The following is a 13,606-nucleotide window of genomic DNA, read 5'->3' as shown; positions in this document are numbered from 1 at the left end:
TCTGTTTTTGAGACGAGGTCTCCCACTGGCCCAGTACAAGTCAATAAGTAAGTTGGCTGGCCAGTGATCCCAGACCCTAGTGTCTTGCCTCCCATCACCGAGACTATAAGCATACACCACCACACCAGGCCTTTTCCACATGCATTCTGGGGATGAAACTTGGGTCCCAAGCTGGTTACCAATTGAGTTATCTCCCAGCTTCTAAAACTGCTTCAATTTTTCACTGTTACTATGTGACCTAAAGCAAACAAACAAACCTTTCTGAACTTTAATCCCTTCAGGTGAAACCACAGATGTTGGTGCACCTAGCCGAGGACTGGGGACACTGGATGGTGGGAGGGAAGGGGCTACGAAGAACTCAGTCTGCCTTGGAAGTTTTCTGAAGACCCTCTCCACCTCACTGGGATGTCCTGTGTCAGATTCATCTGCCTGAAATGTATGCTGACAGAGGAATGGACTAGCAAGCTGACAGAGTACAGCCCCTCTCCCCTGGGTTTAGCCCCCCTTCAGCGAGGAAGCAAAAGCTCACCATGTCCACAACATTGGCCATAACCAGAATGAAGATGGCTAACATGGCCCAGGTATTCCTGGCCCAGCGGGTCCGGTCAATCCAAGATGAGAAGGCCACGAGCTTCTTAGGAAATGCCTAGGGGAATAAACAAAAGTGATTTCAAGGGGGTTGAGTTTCCACCTGTATGTCTTGAAGGTACGACTGCTCATGGCTGTTCCCATGCTCTGGTTCTAGAAACCTAAAAGGCCATGCTTTGCCTATGGGCCCCCAAAACTGACAGTCCTTGAGGCAGTATAGCCCTAGGCCTTCAGGTCATAGCTCCTGGTTAGGCAGACACATCCAGAATATGTGGGCAGCCCCCAGAAGTGAGGCCAGGGCAAGGAGCAGCGTTCAGGGATGGCCATCTGCCTAGCTGCCTCCCTCTTCCTTTTCTGCATCAGTACACCAGGTCACCTGGCAAGTGGCCTGTTAGACGCTGTTAGACTGATTTTCTAAGGCTGCTTTCCCCTTGTCGTTCTGATCAAAAACTTCCTGGCACACGAGTGCTCACAGAACTCTCAAGCTGACTTCTAAGGTCTTTCACACAGTTGAAGTCAACCCATCTTCCAGTTGGATTGTGCTTTATTGACTTATATATGTTTAGTCATGGTCCACAAGATACCACGTCACATAAGGGATGAATGGAGGAGGAGGATGGATGGATGGATGGATGGATGGATGGATGGATGGATGGATGCCTAAATGACCCCCACAGACAAGTCTATTAGGACTTGACCAGAAGCCCAACTCCTATCATTTACACAGAGTACTACTCTAGGGACTAGAAGGTTCCAGGCTCAACTGGGGAGTGCCTCTTACCCTGGGGAAGATGGCAGCCATCGAACAGATGGTCAGGATCAAGAGCAGAACCTCTCCAACCACGAAGGTCACGTAGTTTGTCATCAACCTATGGCAGAGAGAAGGGGACTGGGTAGTACAGCGGTCAGCTGAGCATAAGCTTATGACTGGCAGCTTCTCTTTGACACCAGGGAACTGCTGTTATTGTCTTAGCAGAACAAGAATGGCAGGCCCTGGCAGAGAGGAATGCCAACAAAGGGCCTGGGAATGCCACCCTCGAGCTGCTAAGTGTCCGCTGGGACTTTTCCAGAGGTGAGGAGGGTCACAGATGCCCTGAAAATAGCCCAGTAATAGCCTGGGAAAGGGTTCTTAGGAACGAGCAGCAGCCCTGTAGCTGGGGTGAGAACAGTACAGAGCAGAACTCTGAAGTGCCGAGAGCTGGGGAAGTGTGACCTCTGACCGAACACTGCACACGGAATGAGGTTTTCCACATCCACTTCTTCCCTCCGCTCTGGGAAATCCGTCTGCTCCAGATCCTCCTCATATCTCATCCCTCCACGGAGAATACTGTTGCCAAGGGACCCCAGAAGCTTAGGTTGCCAATCTAGTATCAAACTCGGGGTCACCTCTTACATCTCACTTGGTTTAGGGGATCTTTTTGGTGTCTGGTTTTGTCACCACATACAGGCCTTAAGGGCTTCCCTTCCCACTCACTCCCCCTTCGTGATCTCAGTGAGCCTCACGCTCCTGAGCGTGCACTGTGTGGGTGGCGCTCAGCCTCGCCCTGAGCCCCAGACTAACTCAGCTGCCTCATGGGCAGCGCCACACGGGCAGCTCACTCTGGACCTCTCCTGCTCTAAGGCTCCCTCTCCTGTATTCTCTACGTGGCTAATGCCCTTTGCTCAAATGAAGAGGCTCTGGGGATGTCCTTGACTCTGCCCTTTCATACCCCATAGCAAACCAGCCAGTGACTCGTGCCATCACGGTCTTCAAAATCCAGCCATCCAGCCATCAATAAAACTCGAGTGCAGCCCCTCATCCTCACCTTCTGTAACCCTGCCTGGCCTCAGCTTCCACTCCTGCACGCTAACCTGTTCTGACGCACTCAGAGGGTTCCCTTCTCAAATCTGTACCCACCTTGAATCTTTCTGCCAGCCTCTGCACCCAAAAGCATGAACTGTGCCCGGCTCCCTACCCTGACTCCTGTCACTGTCCATACCACCCCAGCTCCCAGCACTGTCCCCTCACTATGCCTTGAAAGGCTTGGCCCACTGCGGCCTCCATGCCTGCCTGAGACGAGCATCCCTAGACTCACTCCCAGCCCTTCAGTACTGTAAAATACCACCTTGTCGGCAAGCCCTGCTCTGACCATCCTACAGAAGCCTACGAACCTGCCAGACCCCCTTTTACCCTTCTTCTCTTTACCCACATTCATCACCACCACACACAGACTTTCCTGTTTACCTGTTCATGCCTTCCCCCATCACCGCCCCATTCCCCATGAGATAAGCTTCACAAGAACTGCTACGTCCCCAGACCCAACTCAGCGTTTATAAACTGAACGGCTCTAATTTCACAACAGTCTTGAGAGTCATGCAGGGCGGGTGTCCTTACTTGGCAGATGAACAAGCGGGCACTCATGGTGCCTTCGGGGACCTGCCACTGTCCTGCCTACAGAACCTCAGATGGCAGCCAGGTACCAAGGGTACCAGCTAACCCAAGCAGGGCTCCAGGATCTGTGCATGGAAGACTCGTGCATCGGGGGGATGCCCACTTGTCCCTTGAGGCCAGGAAGGTGATAATTAACCTTCAGGTAGGACTTCCACACCTGAGCTGACTCTGGAATACCGTGTCTTACCCCAGAGGAAATGCCACTGACGTCAGTTTGTGTCTAGAGCCTAGAATCTAGATTTACAAAGATGAGCCAAGAGTCAACATGACTCTGACTAAAGATTTGGTGACATCCCTACTCTTCTCCCTAGAACCTCTGTAGCAGCCATCTAACCATGTCTCCATCCTCTTGGATGGGCCTGTCACCAGCCTTCCTGCCCCGGCTGAGATCTCGTTCCGGGGTTGACGTTGCCGTGGAATCCAGGTGGGGGTCAGGGAAAGCAACCAGGAACCCAAACAAGGCCAGAGGCCCCTGCCCCTTACACTGCTGCCGCCCATTCCCTGATCCCCCTTCTCCTGGCCTGTCAGCCCCACCCTGTACCTCCTCACCAGGGGTCGATAAGTATCTCCACCATGGCCGTGCAGAAAAGGACCACACAGGAACAGCTGAAGGCAGCCCCACTCTGCTTCTCCTTCTCCACGGAGTATCGTGTTTCCATCTCTGGGTCCATGAACCTCATCGTTAGGAGGAACGTGTTTCTCTTCTTTACCCTGCCACGGAAACAAGCCCTGTGACCCACATGACACGCCTACCATGATTGCTGGGACGGATACTGTTCCCTGCACTGAGTAAGGGCCAGTGAGGGTTGGCAGCTGGGGCCTCAGCAGGAGCCACTTACACCTGGGCGGACTCCCGCTCCAGCAGGGCCTCGTTAAGAAGCTGGTTCAGTTCGTGCTCGTCCTCAGAGGCGTCCACCACACGGTCTGCCAGGTCCTGGAGGCGCAGCCTGCGGCGGGGGTTGGGGAACGAGGGGTTGTCAGCCTGTAAGCCAGGGAGGCAGAGTCAGTGGGGCAGATGGGACAGGTGGGGTCGGGTGTGGGGAAGACTAGTGGAGGGGGGGAAGGAAGGATCACACTCCTGAGGACCAAACCCTTTCCCTGGTTCCACCCGGCCACTGTCTCCCTGGGAAGCTCTATGGGAGCTGTCCACTGATGCAGGTGCCTTGGGGAACCGGTCTCGGATGGGCCTGTCGCCCCTCTTCTCACAGGAAGCCTTACATGCGATGACCTTGGGATCCTGTAATCCCAGTCCCAGGGCTCAAGATTATCAGTCGCTAGTGGTCTAATGAGAAAGGGCTGGCAGAGCGGGCATCCACCACCACTTTACGCCCCATCAGAAAGAGAAGTAGCAGGTCCAAAACGGAAGTCCTACAGCCATCAGCCCAAGGGGCGACTGCTCAGACCCATCAAGGCTGTGCAAGTCTGAAGGGCATTTGAAGGCAGAGCTGAGATTCCTGGTTTGAGGCTCAGCCTTCTGGCTGGCTGCTTGGTCCCAGGCCATTTTTTCCTCCCGTAACACACTGTGGGTGGCCTACTCTGGCACCAGGAGCCTCTTTCATGGAGTGTGAGCTAGATGTGTACGACACCCACTAACGGGTAGGGCTGAAGACTCACGGGCCTCTAGAGCTACGTCCGAGCCAAGCTACATAGTTTATGAGTCCACTTCCTATCAAAAACAAAAATCTCTTTGCTTTTATTTTATGTGCATTGGTGTTTTGCCTGCATGTATGTCTGTGTGAGGTGTCAGAAGCTTCTGAACTGGAGCTACGGACAGGTGTGAGCTGTCCTGTGGGTGCTGGGATTTGAACCCACGTCCAATGGAAGAGCAGTCAGTGCTCAAAACCACTGAGCCATCTCTCCAGCCCCAAGAAAATTATTCTCAAGAGAAGCAGCCGGATGGATGCGCAAAGAAAAGCCAGCTTCCATGAATCTCTGTCTACCTCCTACAGCATCCGAAACCTGTCTCCTTTCACAGAGACATGGCAGATGCCAGCTTCCAGCCACAGGGACTTTAAGGCAGATGTCGCCTTCATCAGTGAGCACATTCAACAAGTTTCTTAGTAAAGGGAAGTTCTGGGTTGTCTCCTCATCCTTTGGGGCAACATGGCAGCCCTTACTTCCAGGTCTTCGATGCATAAAACTCATGGGTTTATGAGAAGGGCGTGCCTTGATACAAACTCTCACTCCCAAATAAGCTCCCATCCTGGAATCCTCACAGAGCATGAGCCTACACGCCTGGGCCACCCCAGCGAGAAGACGCTTCAGGGGAGTGCCTCTGGGGACCTTATCCTCCCTTCTCCCCTGTAACTGCATCCTCACAGCCTGGGCCCCCGCTGCAGCAGCCTATCCGTCCCCACGTCCCCATCCCTGCGGACTCCACACCCACCTGGGCCTCCTGTTCTTCGGCCTCCTCTGACGTGGAGCCGCTGGCATGGGCACTCCCATTGGGCTCCTTGGTCTCAATAAGGGCAGGGGAGCTGGGCTTGGATGCCGGTGCTCCGTTTGGCAGGGCCTGCCACAGAAAAGAGTGCTCCTCAGGGCCGTGAACCATAACCTCCTCACTGCCCCAGCCTGTGACTGTTCTACTGTTGTTCTAGAAACTTCCTTCTACATTTATGGAAGTCTTGCTGACATAGAAATTTCATCAGTTTGTCCTCTATAATGTCCATGTTTTAAATCCTGTCATTTCTAGTAGCTACTGCTACTAGGAATAGTTTTTGAAACAGAGAGAGGACCCAGTTGCTCCAACTCCTATTGCTAAGACACCGACTCCACGCAGTGCCCTGAGGTCTCTTGGGTGGGGGCCTTGTCAAGTGAGTAACCGCTGCAAACCTCAGGTCAGTGTTTGCCCTTGGTGGCCCGAGCCAGACTCTGTCAAGGGAAACAGTTTGCTCGCCCAGTTCCTAAGTGTCTGTTGAGCCCTGACTTCTCCTAACCCACATTCTCAAGAGGAAGGGCAGACAATAGCAAAATAGGTAAAGGAAGAAAAGGCAGTCATGAGAAAATGGGATGGAGAAAGAGGGCGTGGGGGTTGCTGGGGGGAATCCGGTCATAAAGAGGGTCATCGGAGGAGGGTGTCTCTGTGAAGACAGCACTTCAGAACAGATGTGAAGGGACATCAAAAAGGAAAGGGAATTACAGGGAAAATGAACAGCTAGCAGTAGGCTGTGCCCTGAGGATGCAAGTGACAGCCAAGAGGCCAGCATTACTGGAGCAGAGTAAGCAGGGGGGGGTTGTGGCAGACACTGTGCAGGGACCAGGCCCGGGGCAGGGGACGGCTGGACTGCGTTTGTTCTGTTCCTTCTCATTTCCGCTGGAAACCCTTCCTTGGCTCTGGCTCCCCACTGCAGCCCCTGCTCACTGCATCTCCCTCCCTTGGTGCACATAACACTACTGTAGCTTTAGCCACTTCCAGACTTGTGGTGGCCTCTCCCTTCTGGCTGCTGTCTCAGGACATACTAGTCATGTGAACTCCAGCTTGCCACACATGACACCGTTGTCCCCCAGACCTGGTTTCAGAAAGAAGCTACCGCCAGACTGAGTGCATGGGACTCAAGCATTTCTCATGCTGTTCTCTTCTTGTTGTGTCAACCACCAGCCAGCCTTCTACGACCGCTCTATTAACGTAATGTATTTTTTGTCACAGGATGCTGCTACACAGCCCAGGCTGGCCTTGAACTTGCTTATATAACCCTAAGAAGTTCCTGAACTTGCTGTGTGGCCTAGGCAGGCTTTGGCGTCCTGCCTCAGCCTCCCGTGTGCTAGACTTTCAGGAGCTCGCCACCACACCGCACCTAACTGCTCTTTTCTAAATCCCCTTCTTTCCTCCTCGCTGCGCTTAGAGTTGGACAGAGGACTCACCGAGCCGTTGAGGCCATTTTGAGCTGTCTTCTTCACCTCTGGCTTGGAGGCAATGATGAGGTAGGTTTCGATGCCCTTCTCATCTAGGTAGTCGCAGCGACTGCCCCCATCACCAGGTTCGACATCGAACTCCCCTTTCAGGCAGTCCATGGTGCTCTGGGAAATGTGCACGCGCCTGCAGCACAGAGAGAGGCTCTGCGCATGCTCTGGAGGTAGCCCTTGCCTGCCCCAGAGACAGACGGTGGCACACAAGCACTGCTGCTGGGATGAATGACTCCAGAGCATGTGCGGTAGGGACCAGGGGAGCAGACCTGCAGTTGGCTAATTGTATGGTCAATGTGGTGCCCAGTGCTCTGAGCTTCCGTCCCAGAGGCTGTCGAATTCTTAGAACAGAAACGAAATTTTCCTTCCTGATTTTTAAGAGTATCAGATGAGTGGCTAAAGAGATGGCTCAGTGGTTAAGAGCACTTTCTACTCTTCCAGAGGACCTGGGTTTGGTTCCCAGTACCGGCATCTGGCAGTTCACAACTATCTATAACTTCAACTCCAGAGGATCCGATGCCTCTGGTCTCTGCAGGTACCACACAACATGCATGCACACCCACATACAGATACATATGCCTACACATATGTGAAAATAATAGAAATAAATCCTTTAGGTATCAAATGAGATACCAAATTTGAATATCAGCTCTGAGTGCTGACATCAAGAATTAGATTCTCTCTACCTTGTCTCCCCTCATACCAAGGGGACTAGAAGCCTCAGAGTCACTAAGGAGAGAACAGGAACTGCCTCTAATAAGGCCCCAAAGGCAGGAAAGGTAGGCCAGGCCTCCTGCATCCTGCCCAGAGACAGGCACCTGAGGGCAGTCTCCCAGACAGCTGGGTATGCAGGTGTGCTGCTTAAGTTTTGTTTGTTTTTTGGTCAACTCCACACCACCTAGAGTCACCCGGGAATAAGGAATTTTAACTGAGGAACTGCCCAGATCATATTGACCTATAACCATGTCTGAAAGAAATTATCTTGACTAATGATCCAAGGGCCTGGGCTTGGAAGCCAGCTTCCATGAATCTCTGTCTACCTCCTACAGCATCCGAAACCTGTCTCCTTTTACAGAGACATGGCAGATGCCAACTTCCAGCCCACTGTGGGCGGCACCATTCCTAGGCTCTGAATTGTACAAGAAAACTAGCTGCCAGGGAGGAAGAGATTGAGCTAGTAAACTTCCATGGTTTCTGCCTCTGTTCCTTCTCTGACTTCCCCTTTAATGATAAACTGGAAGTATAAGCCAAATAAATCCTTTCTTCCACAGGTTGTTTTTGGGCAGTGTTAAATATAGGAACAAGAATAAAGCTACAACATGGGAGGAATGAGATTTTTGGACCCCCTTGTCCCTCATTAGGGCCACAGCCCTGAGAGTGGATGAGATGATCCCCACTCCCTTGGCCCTTATATCTACCCCCTTGGAACGAGTACTCACCCTGGGATGCCACCAGCCTCCATCTTGTTTGCCACAGTGACATCGGTAGACCATACATCATACTGCCAGCGCTTCTGGCCCAGGACGCCACCTAGCACAGTGCCTGTGTGCACCCCCACACGCATGTCCACTCCGGTCTTGGTCTTCTCCCGCACGTACCTGCCAGGCACAGAGTGGTGGTGCTGGGTCAGGCATGGCATTGTGAGGTGCCCCGCAGCCTTTACCCTCACAGGCGGAATCCTCCTCCAGACTGAGAGGACCTAGCATGTCCCCTCTGGCTTTCTGCCTGAGCTAAGTGGCTTGCACTGGGGTTAATGGAGGCCAGGGCCCAGGTTCAGTGAGGACAAGCATGGGGAACACGGTTCCGCAAGAGAACCTCCTATTTCTTCCATCCCTCGTTCATTCATAAAGTTAATGCTTCACTGAGTGTGTGTCTGGTGTGTTCTACACGCTGTGGACACAGCTAAAGTGCGTGCTGGCTTCCATGTTCTCTCAGCATTGTGAATTTCTGTTACAGAATCCATGCTGGCATCCTGGCCCTCTCACCCCACCCCACCCTAAACCTCCAGCTCATGGGCTTCCCTTCCCCTAGCCAGACCTGAGACTGAGGAGTTTTGTTGTTTCCCTTAGCTGTGAGGAAGCCACATCTGGATTTCAGGACCAGAACTGAACCTCATTCCGTGCCTCAAGTAGATCAGCCATGGTGCTAGACATTTGGCCAGTCCACCCCCCCCCCAGAGGGACCCACTTACGAGATGGCCTCTACCATGGCAAGCCCCATCAGGATAGAGCACACGGCATGGTCCTCCCGGTAGTCAGGCAGGCCGCAGATGCAGTAGTAACAGTCGCCTAGGATCTTGATCCTCAGCTGGTGGTATTTCTGAAAGGGCAGAGCGTGGGCAATGCTCCTGGCCCCTGGCCATGGAGGAAAGGCACAGCAGGTGGAGGAAGGCCAGGTAGGGAAAGCTTGGGAGCCAGAGACAGGGCAGAGGGTTGCGGACCACAGTAGCAGGAGTGGGCACGTTTGGGACTTACGGCCGCCAGCTTGTCAAAGCGGGCAAAGAGCTCGTTGAGTAGTTTCACGAGCTCCTGGGCACTGCAAGCAGAGGACAGCTGGGTAAAGCCCACAATATCTGCAAACAGGATGCTGCAGGAGGAGAGGGCATAGGCAGTGAGACTCCAGGCAGCAGCTCGCCACCAATCGCGTCAACAGGGAACAGTCTTACCCAACCCTGACGCAGTGAGGTCCTGACACGGCTTGGACTCTGAAGCTTATCTTCTGCAAAGGTCCTGCCTACTGACCACTACCCCACCCCTTCTGACTCCCTCCCACCCTTAGCCTCAGAGGGCTAGGTGGCTGCCAGGAGCCCTTCTCTGGGTGATATTTATTCAGCTGCCGGTAAGCCCAGGCAGGTGATGCACATTTGCACCCTGCCGTCTACTGCAATGACTCCTCCCAGTGGTTCAGGGGAACCGAGGTGCACATTGTGGGGTGGCCTTGCCTCTAGTCCTTGGGAAAACCAGGCCCCCCATTACTCAATAGATCCCATGGAGCAGTGTGCCTCCCTGGCCATCCTGCTGTCAGGGCCCAGGGTCCCTCCGCCATCACACCTGACATTCTCATGGCGGTACATGTACATGGTGTTGAACTGCTGCTGGTCCTTCTGACTCTCATCTTTCTTCATGTCCTTCAACATCTCGTCAGCCACATGCTTTGGCAGGATGGAAAGCATAAGGTTTTCCTGTGAGGAGAAGCACAGGGTTGGCGGGAAATGGCGCACTCCTCCTATAAGCCAAGTTCAGACACTTCAGGAAAGAAACCCCTGATCCTGGTGAGGGATGTCAGTCAGGAACTACACAGCTTTGCACCGAGGCTCCAGTGCCCGTATGGCAGCAGACAAAGGCCAGGCTGGGTGGTTCCTTCCCCGGACACGGCAGCCTGCATATCAACTGACAGCCATTGGCCCAACTTGCTCCTCTTTCTATGAGAAGTGTGGCCCCTCTCATGTTCTCCACGATACCTGTCCCTCACTGCTGAGTACTTCTCATGCCTCCCACAGCACCTTCACAGAGCAATCACCAATTCAGACTCAACCTGACTGAAGTCCTATGACACATACATACGGGAATCCCAGAGCCGGCAAGAATTCTACATAAGCCTAGCGCCTCCTAAGGACACAGGTCAGAATTGCAGTGCAGTGCAACACTGTGGACCTCCCTTGTGAAAATGGAGGCAGCTTGCTGAGCAGGGAGACGGTGGAGACCACCAAAGTAGGGAGGAGAGTACCACGTGGGGAAGGGGTCAAACCCACCACGTGAGCCAGCGCGGAGTCTCAAAGGTAGGTAAACAAAGGCCTTTCTGAGAGAGCGAGCCACGTATCCAAGGCAGACACTCAAGGAAAGTCCTCTACGGCTCAAAGGCCTGAAAGTATCTTGGTGACAGTAGAAACAGAAATGCTGTTCAAGTCCTAACTAGGTGGAGATCAAGAGTCGGCATGCTGGCCTCTGGGCCAAACGTGTTTGCTGTCTGCTTTCATAAAGTTTTATTGGCACCCAGCCGGGCCCGCTTGTTTACACATTGTTTCTGACTGTTTTCACACGCCAACAAGCATTGAGCAGTTATGACAAAGACCATATGGCTGGCGAAGCCAGAAATATTTGCACTCTAACTCTTTCCAGAAAAAAAAAAAATCTGTGGCTTGGACATCTGAGGGGATGGCGCCAGTGCTCAAAATATGGAACCGTGGAGGAAAACCAGATGTGAGGGAAAGTCGGGAGCGTGGCCATACACGTGCCTAGGCTGTGGAGGCCCACAGGGCCTTCATGAGGGAACACCCTGCAGTCAGCGCTGAGGAGAGGCCTAGAGGCCACACCAGAAGCTCTGGAAATCACGGTAGCACATGGGTCAGATTGGGTGGAAGGGAAAGAAGGAGCTACAGCAGACAGTATCGTAATGAGGTACGGCTGGGGGAGGAGGACACAGGACCCCCCAGGGGTGCAGGGCAGGAATTAGAAGAAAGCAAAAATGTGGTCTCCATCATCCGCAGGGGGAAGAAAGGGATGATGGTGGTTGGTGAAGGTTTAACAGGATGGAAACTGTGAAGGTCAAAGGGCAAGAGAACCCTTGGCAAGGAGAGAAGGGGGCGGGGCTGCAGAAAAGAGTAGCGATGTGATAAAGCTATAGGTTGAGCACCCTGGGTGACAGAATCCTTGTGACCAAGCCAGAGGACACCTCGAGCTCAGCTACTGAGAAGCTGGGGGTGTCAGGAGCTCGGTCACCACTGCCTGAGTCTCATGAGTCACCTAGTTCCAGGATGGCTGGTGCCCAGCTCTAGCCCGAAGTGCTTCGTACACAAATCTTACTGCTTGCCCTTGTCCAGTGTTAAGAACCTCGAGATGGCATCATTACAGCATGGGAATGAGAAGCCACATAAATAACCCCAGTGCGCCCTGCCCTAGCTCCACCGGAGCCCAAGAAGCAGCAGAGTGCCCCAGGGACCTGCAGCCTAGCAGAGCAAGTAAGACTCGGTGACCCTGGCCCTTGGCGTCCCCAAGCCCCTGCCAGTGAGGTGAAGTCAGAGAACTCTGATAGTAAACAAACAAACAGCCAGAGCCAGGGCCCTGTTAGCCTCAAGGGCAGCCCAAAGAAAGCTGGAGTCCTGAGTAGCAGAAGCTGGGAATTCGGAAAGCGGTGGAGAGGAGGCAGGGGTGGGGGTGGGTGTAGGGCTTTAGACTGAACATCTCAAGGCACCGGCCTACCTGGAGTGGGAAACATGTAATTGCTCTTGTCAACCAAAACCCACAGGGGTGGGAGCAGGCAGGGTGAAGAATGTAACTCTATATTCCCAGTGTGATATCACACAAGTCACCCAAAATCCCTGGTGCCTGGTTTCCTAGGTGGTGAGTCGGGACTAAGTGGCTCATTAGCTGGAAGCACTCAGAACAATGCCCGGCCCCCAGGACGTACTTGGTATATCCTAGCTGTCCTGTGTCACTGCGAAGTATGGCTGAGGGAGTTGGGACCTCAACAAGGTGTGGCCCCATCTTCCTCTCAGCTTCCAGGGTGGTCACAGAGTTCTGGGCTGTGCTCCTTTGGATAGCGTAGTATCAGCAGAACACCTTTCTGTCCCTCAGCCAGGCTTCGTGGGGTCTCTCAAGCAGGTGGGGTAATGAAAATATACAAACAAGGGTCCCTCTGTTCGCCGCAACTCTCCTGACACTCCACCACCTTCGACATGTGCACATGTGTCCGCACCACCAATGTGCATACATGTGCTAAGTGACAGAGGCTCAGAGTGGGGGCAGTGTGTTCCGTGTGTAAGCACATACACAGAACTCAGGTTTAGGAAGGTCGAGCCCCGAGTTGATCTTGCTAGCCTGTGAGCTACAACCCCAGCTACCTGACGCCACTCCTCTTCCGCTGCCTCAGAGCTCTGGGGACACAGCAAAACCCTTTTGGGCCCCCTTAGGACCTCGAGGATACCAGAGATCACTCCAGCCCTGGGAAGAGTTGTACGTCCCTGGTCACATCCTGACCCCCCTTTAAACACTGCCTCCTCCCTAGCTGGGTCTGGACCCTCAAGTCTCAGCATGACTACAAGATGAGGGTGACTCTGGAGGCTAAACCACAAAAAGTCTCAGAAATCCCTTGTCTGTGGAGGCCATTAGTTTCCTCCCTGCACCTCCCCAACCCCCTCTCCATAAAAGCCTGTAATCCCAGCACTAGAAAGGCAGAAACAGGATGGTCAGGAGTACAAGGCCAGTCTGAGGTCAGTCTGGGTTACATGAGACATGATCTCAGGAAGATAGGCAGGCAGAGGGATGGGGGGGGCACAGCAGGTCGGGGGTCATGCTTCAAGGGATCAGGCTACCAAGGCCTCTCACCTTGGGCAAGCACTTCTGGGTTTAGCCTTTCAACGATACAATGGGACCCCTTGTAAGCTCTTTCCACTGTTCAAAGTATGAAACCTTTCAGAGAGAAAACTTTTCAAGAGTCACAGAAAAGTTAGTTATGTCACAAGGACTGTGGTTAATATAGATTTTACCCATGGTGATCTGGTGAAATGGACAGGGTGCCGTAAAGTGAGCATGAATGTTATATTACCCATCTAAGTCCCCAAACCAACTGGGGAGGAACAGAAGAGCCACAATAATAAGGGGGGGGGCTGACATCTGCCATGCTGGTAGATCTGAAGGACTTCACTGCATGCGTGGCCACTGAAATGTGCCCCTTGTGCCTGTACTT

At 53.2% G+C, this 13,606-nt stretch overlaps 1 protein-coding gene across 4 annotated transcripts in view; it reads right to left on the bottom strand.

The window, feature by feature from the left end:
- Positions 1 to 13,606, bottom strand: part of Adcy3 (adenylate cyclase 3) — a 78,086-nt gene that overhangs the window by 8,211 nt on the left and 56,269 nt on the right. For all 4 annotated transcript variants that reach the window (XM_032909075.1, XM_032909077.1, XM_032909076.1 and 1 more), the window contains exons 4-13: positions 9,973 to 10,103; positions 9,397 to 9,508; positions 9,114 to 9,241; positions 8,362 to 8,520; positions 6,881 to 7,055; positions 5,406 to 5,531; positions 3,859 to 4,001; positions 3,569 to 3,730; positions 1,370 to 1,457; positions 530 to 646 (exon numbers count right to left, since the gene is read on the bottom strand). In XM_032909075.1, coding sequence (XP_032764966.1) covers positions 530 to 646; positions 1,370 to 1,457; positions 3,569 to 3,730; positions 3,859 to 4,001; positions 5,406 to 5,531; positions 6,881 to 7,055; positions 8,362 to 8,520; positions 9,114 to 9,241; positions 9,397 to 9,508; positions 9,973 to 10,103 — 1,341 coding nt within the window. The remainder of the gene's footprint in view (positions 1 to 529; positions 647 to 1,369; positions 1,458 to 3,568; positions 3,731 to 3,858; positions 4,002 to 5,405; positions 5,532 to 6,880; positions 7,056 to 8,361; positions 8,521 to 9,113; positions 9,242 to 9,396; positions 9,509 to 9,972; positions 10,104 to 13,606) is intronic.

Source organism: Rattus rattus, chromosome 7, assembly GCF_011064425.1.
Source record: "Rattus rattus isolate New Zealand chromosome 7, Rrattus_CSIRO_v1, whole genome shotgun sequence".
In the NCBI taxonomy this organism is placed as follows: Eukaryota; Metazoa; Chordata; class Mammalia; order Rodentia; family Muridae; genus Rattus; species Rattus rattus.
Note: the sequence above shows the minus strand (reverse complement) of the source record. Positions and strands in the feature narration are given on the sequence as shown.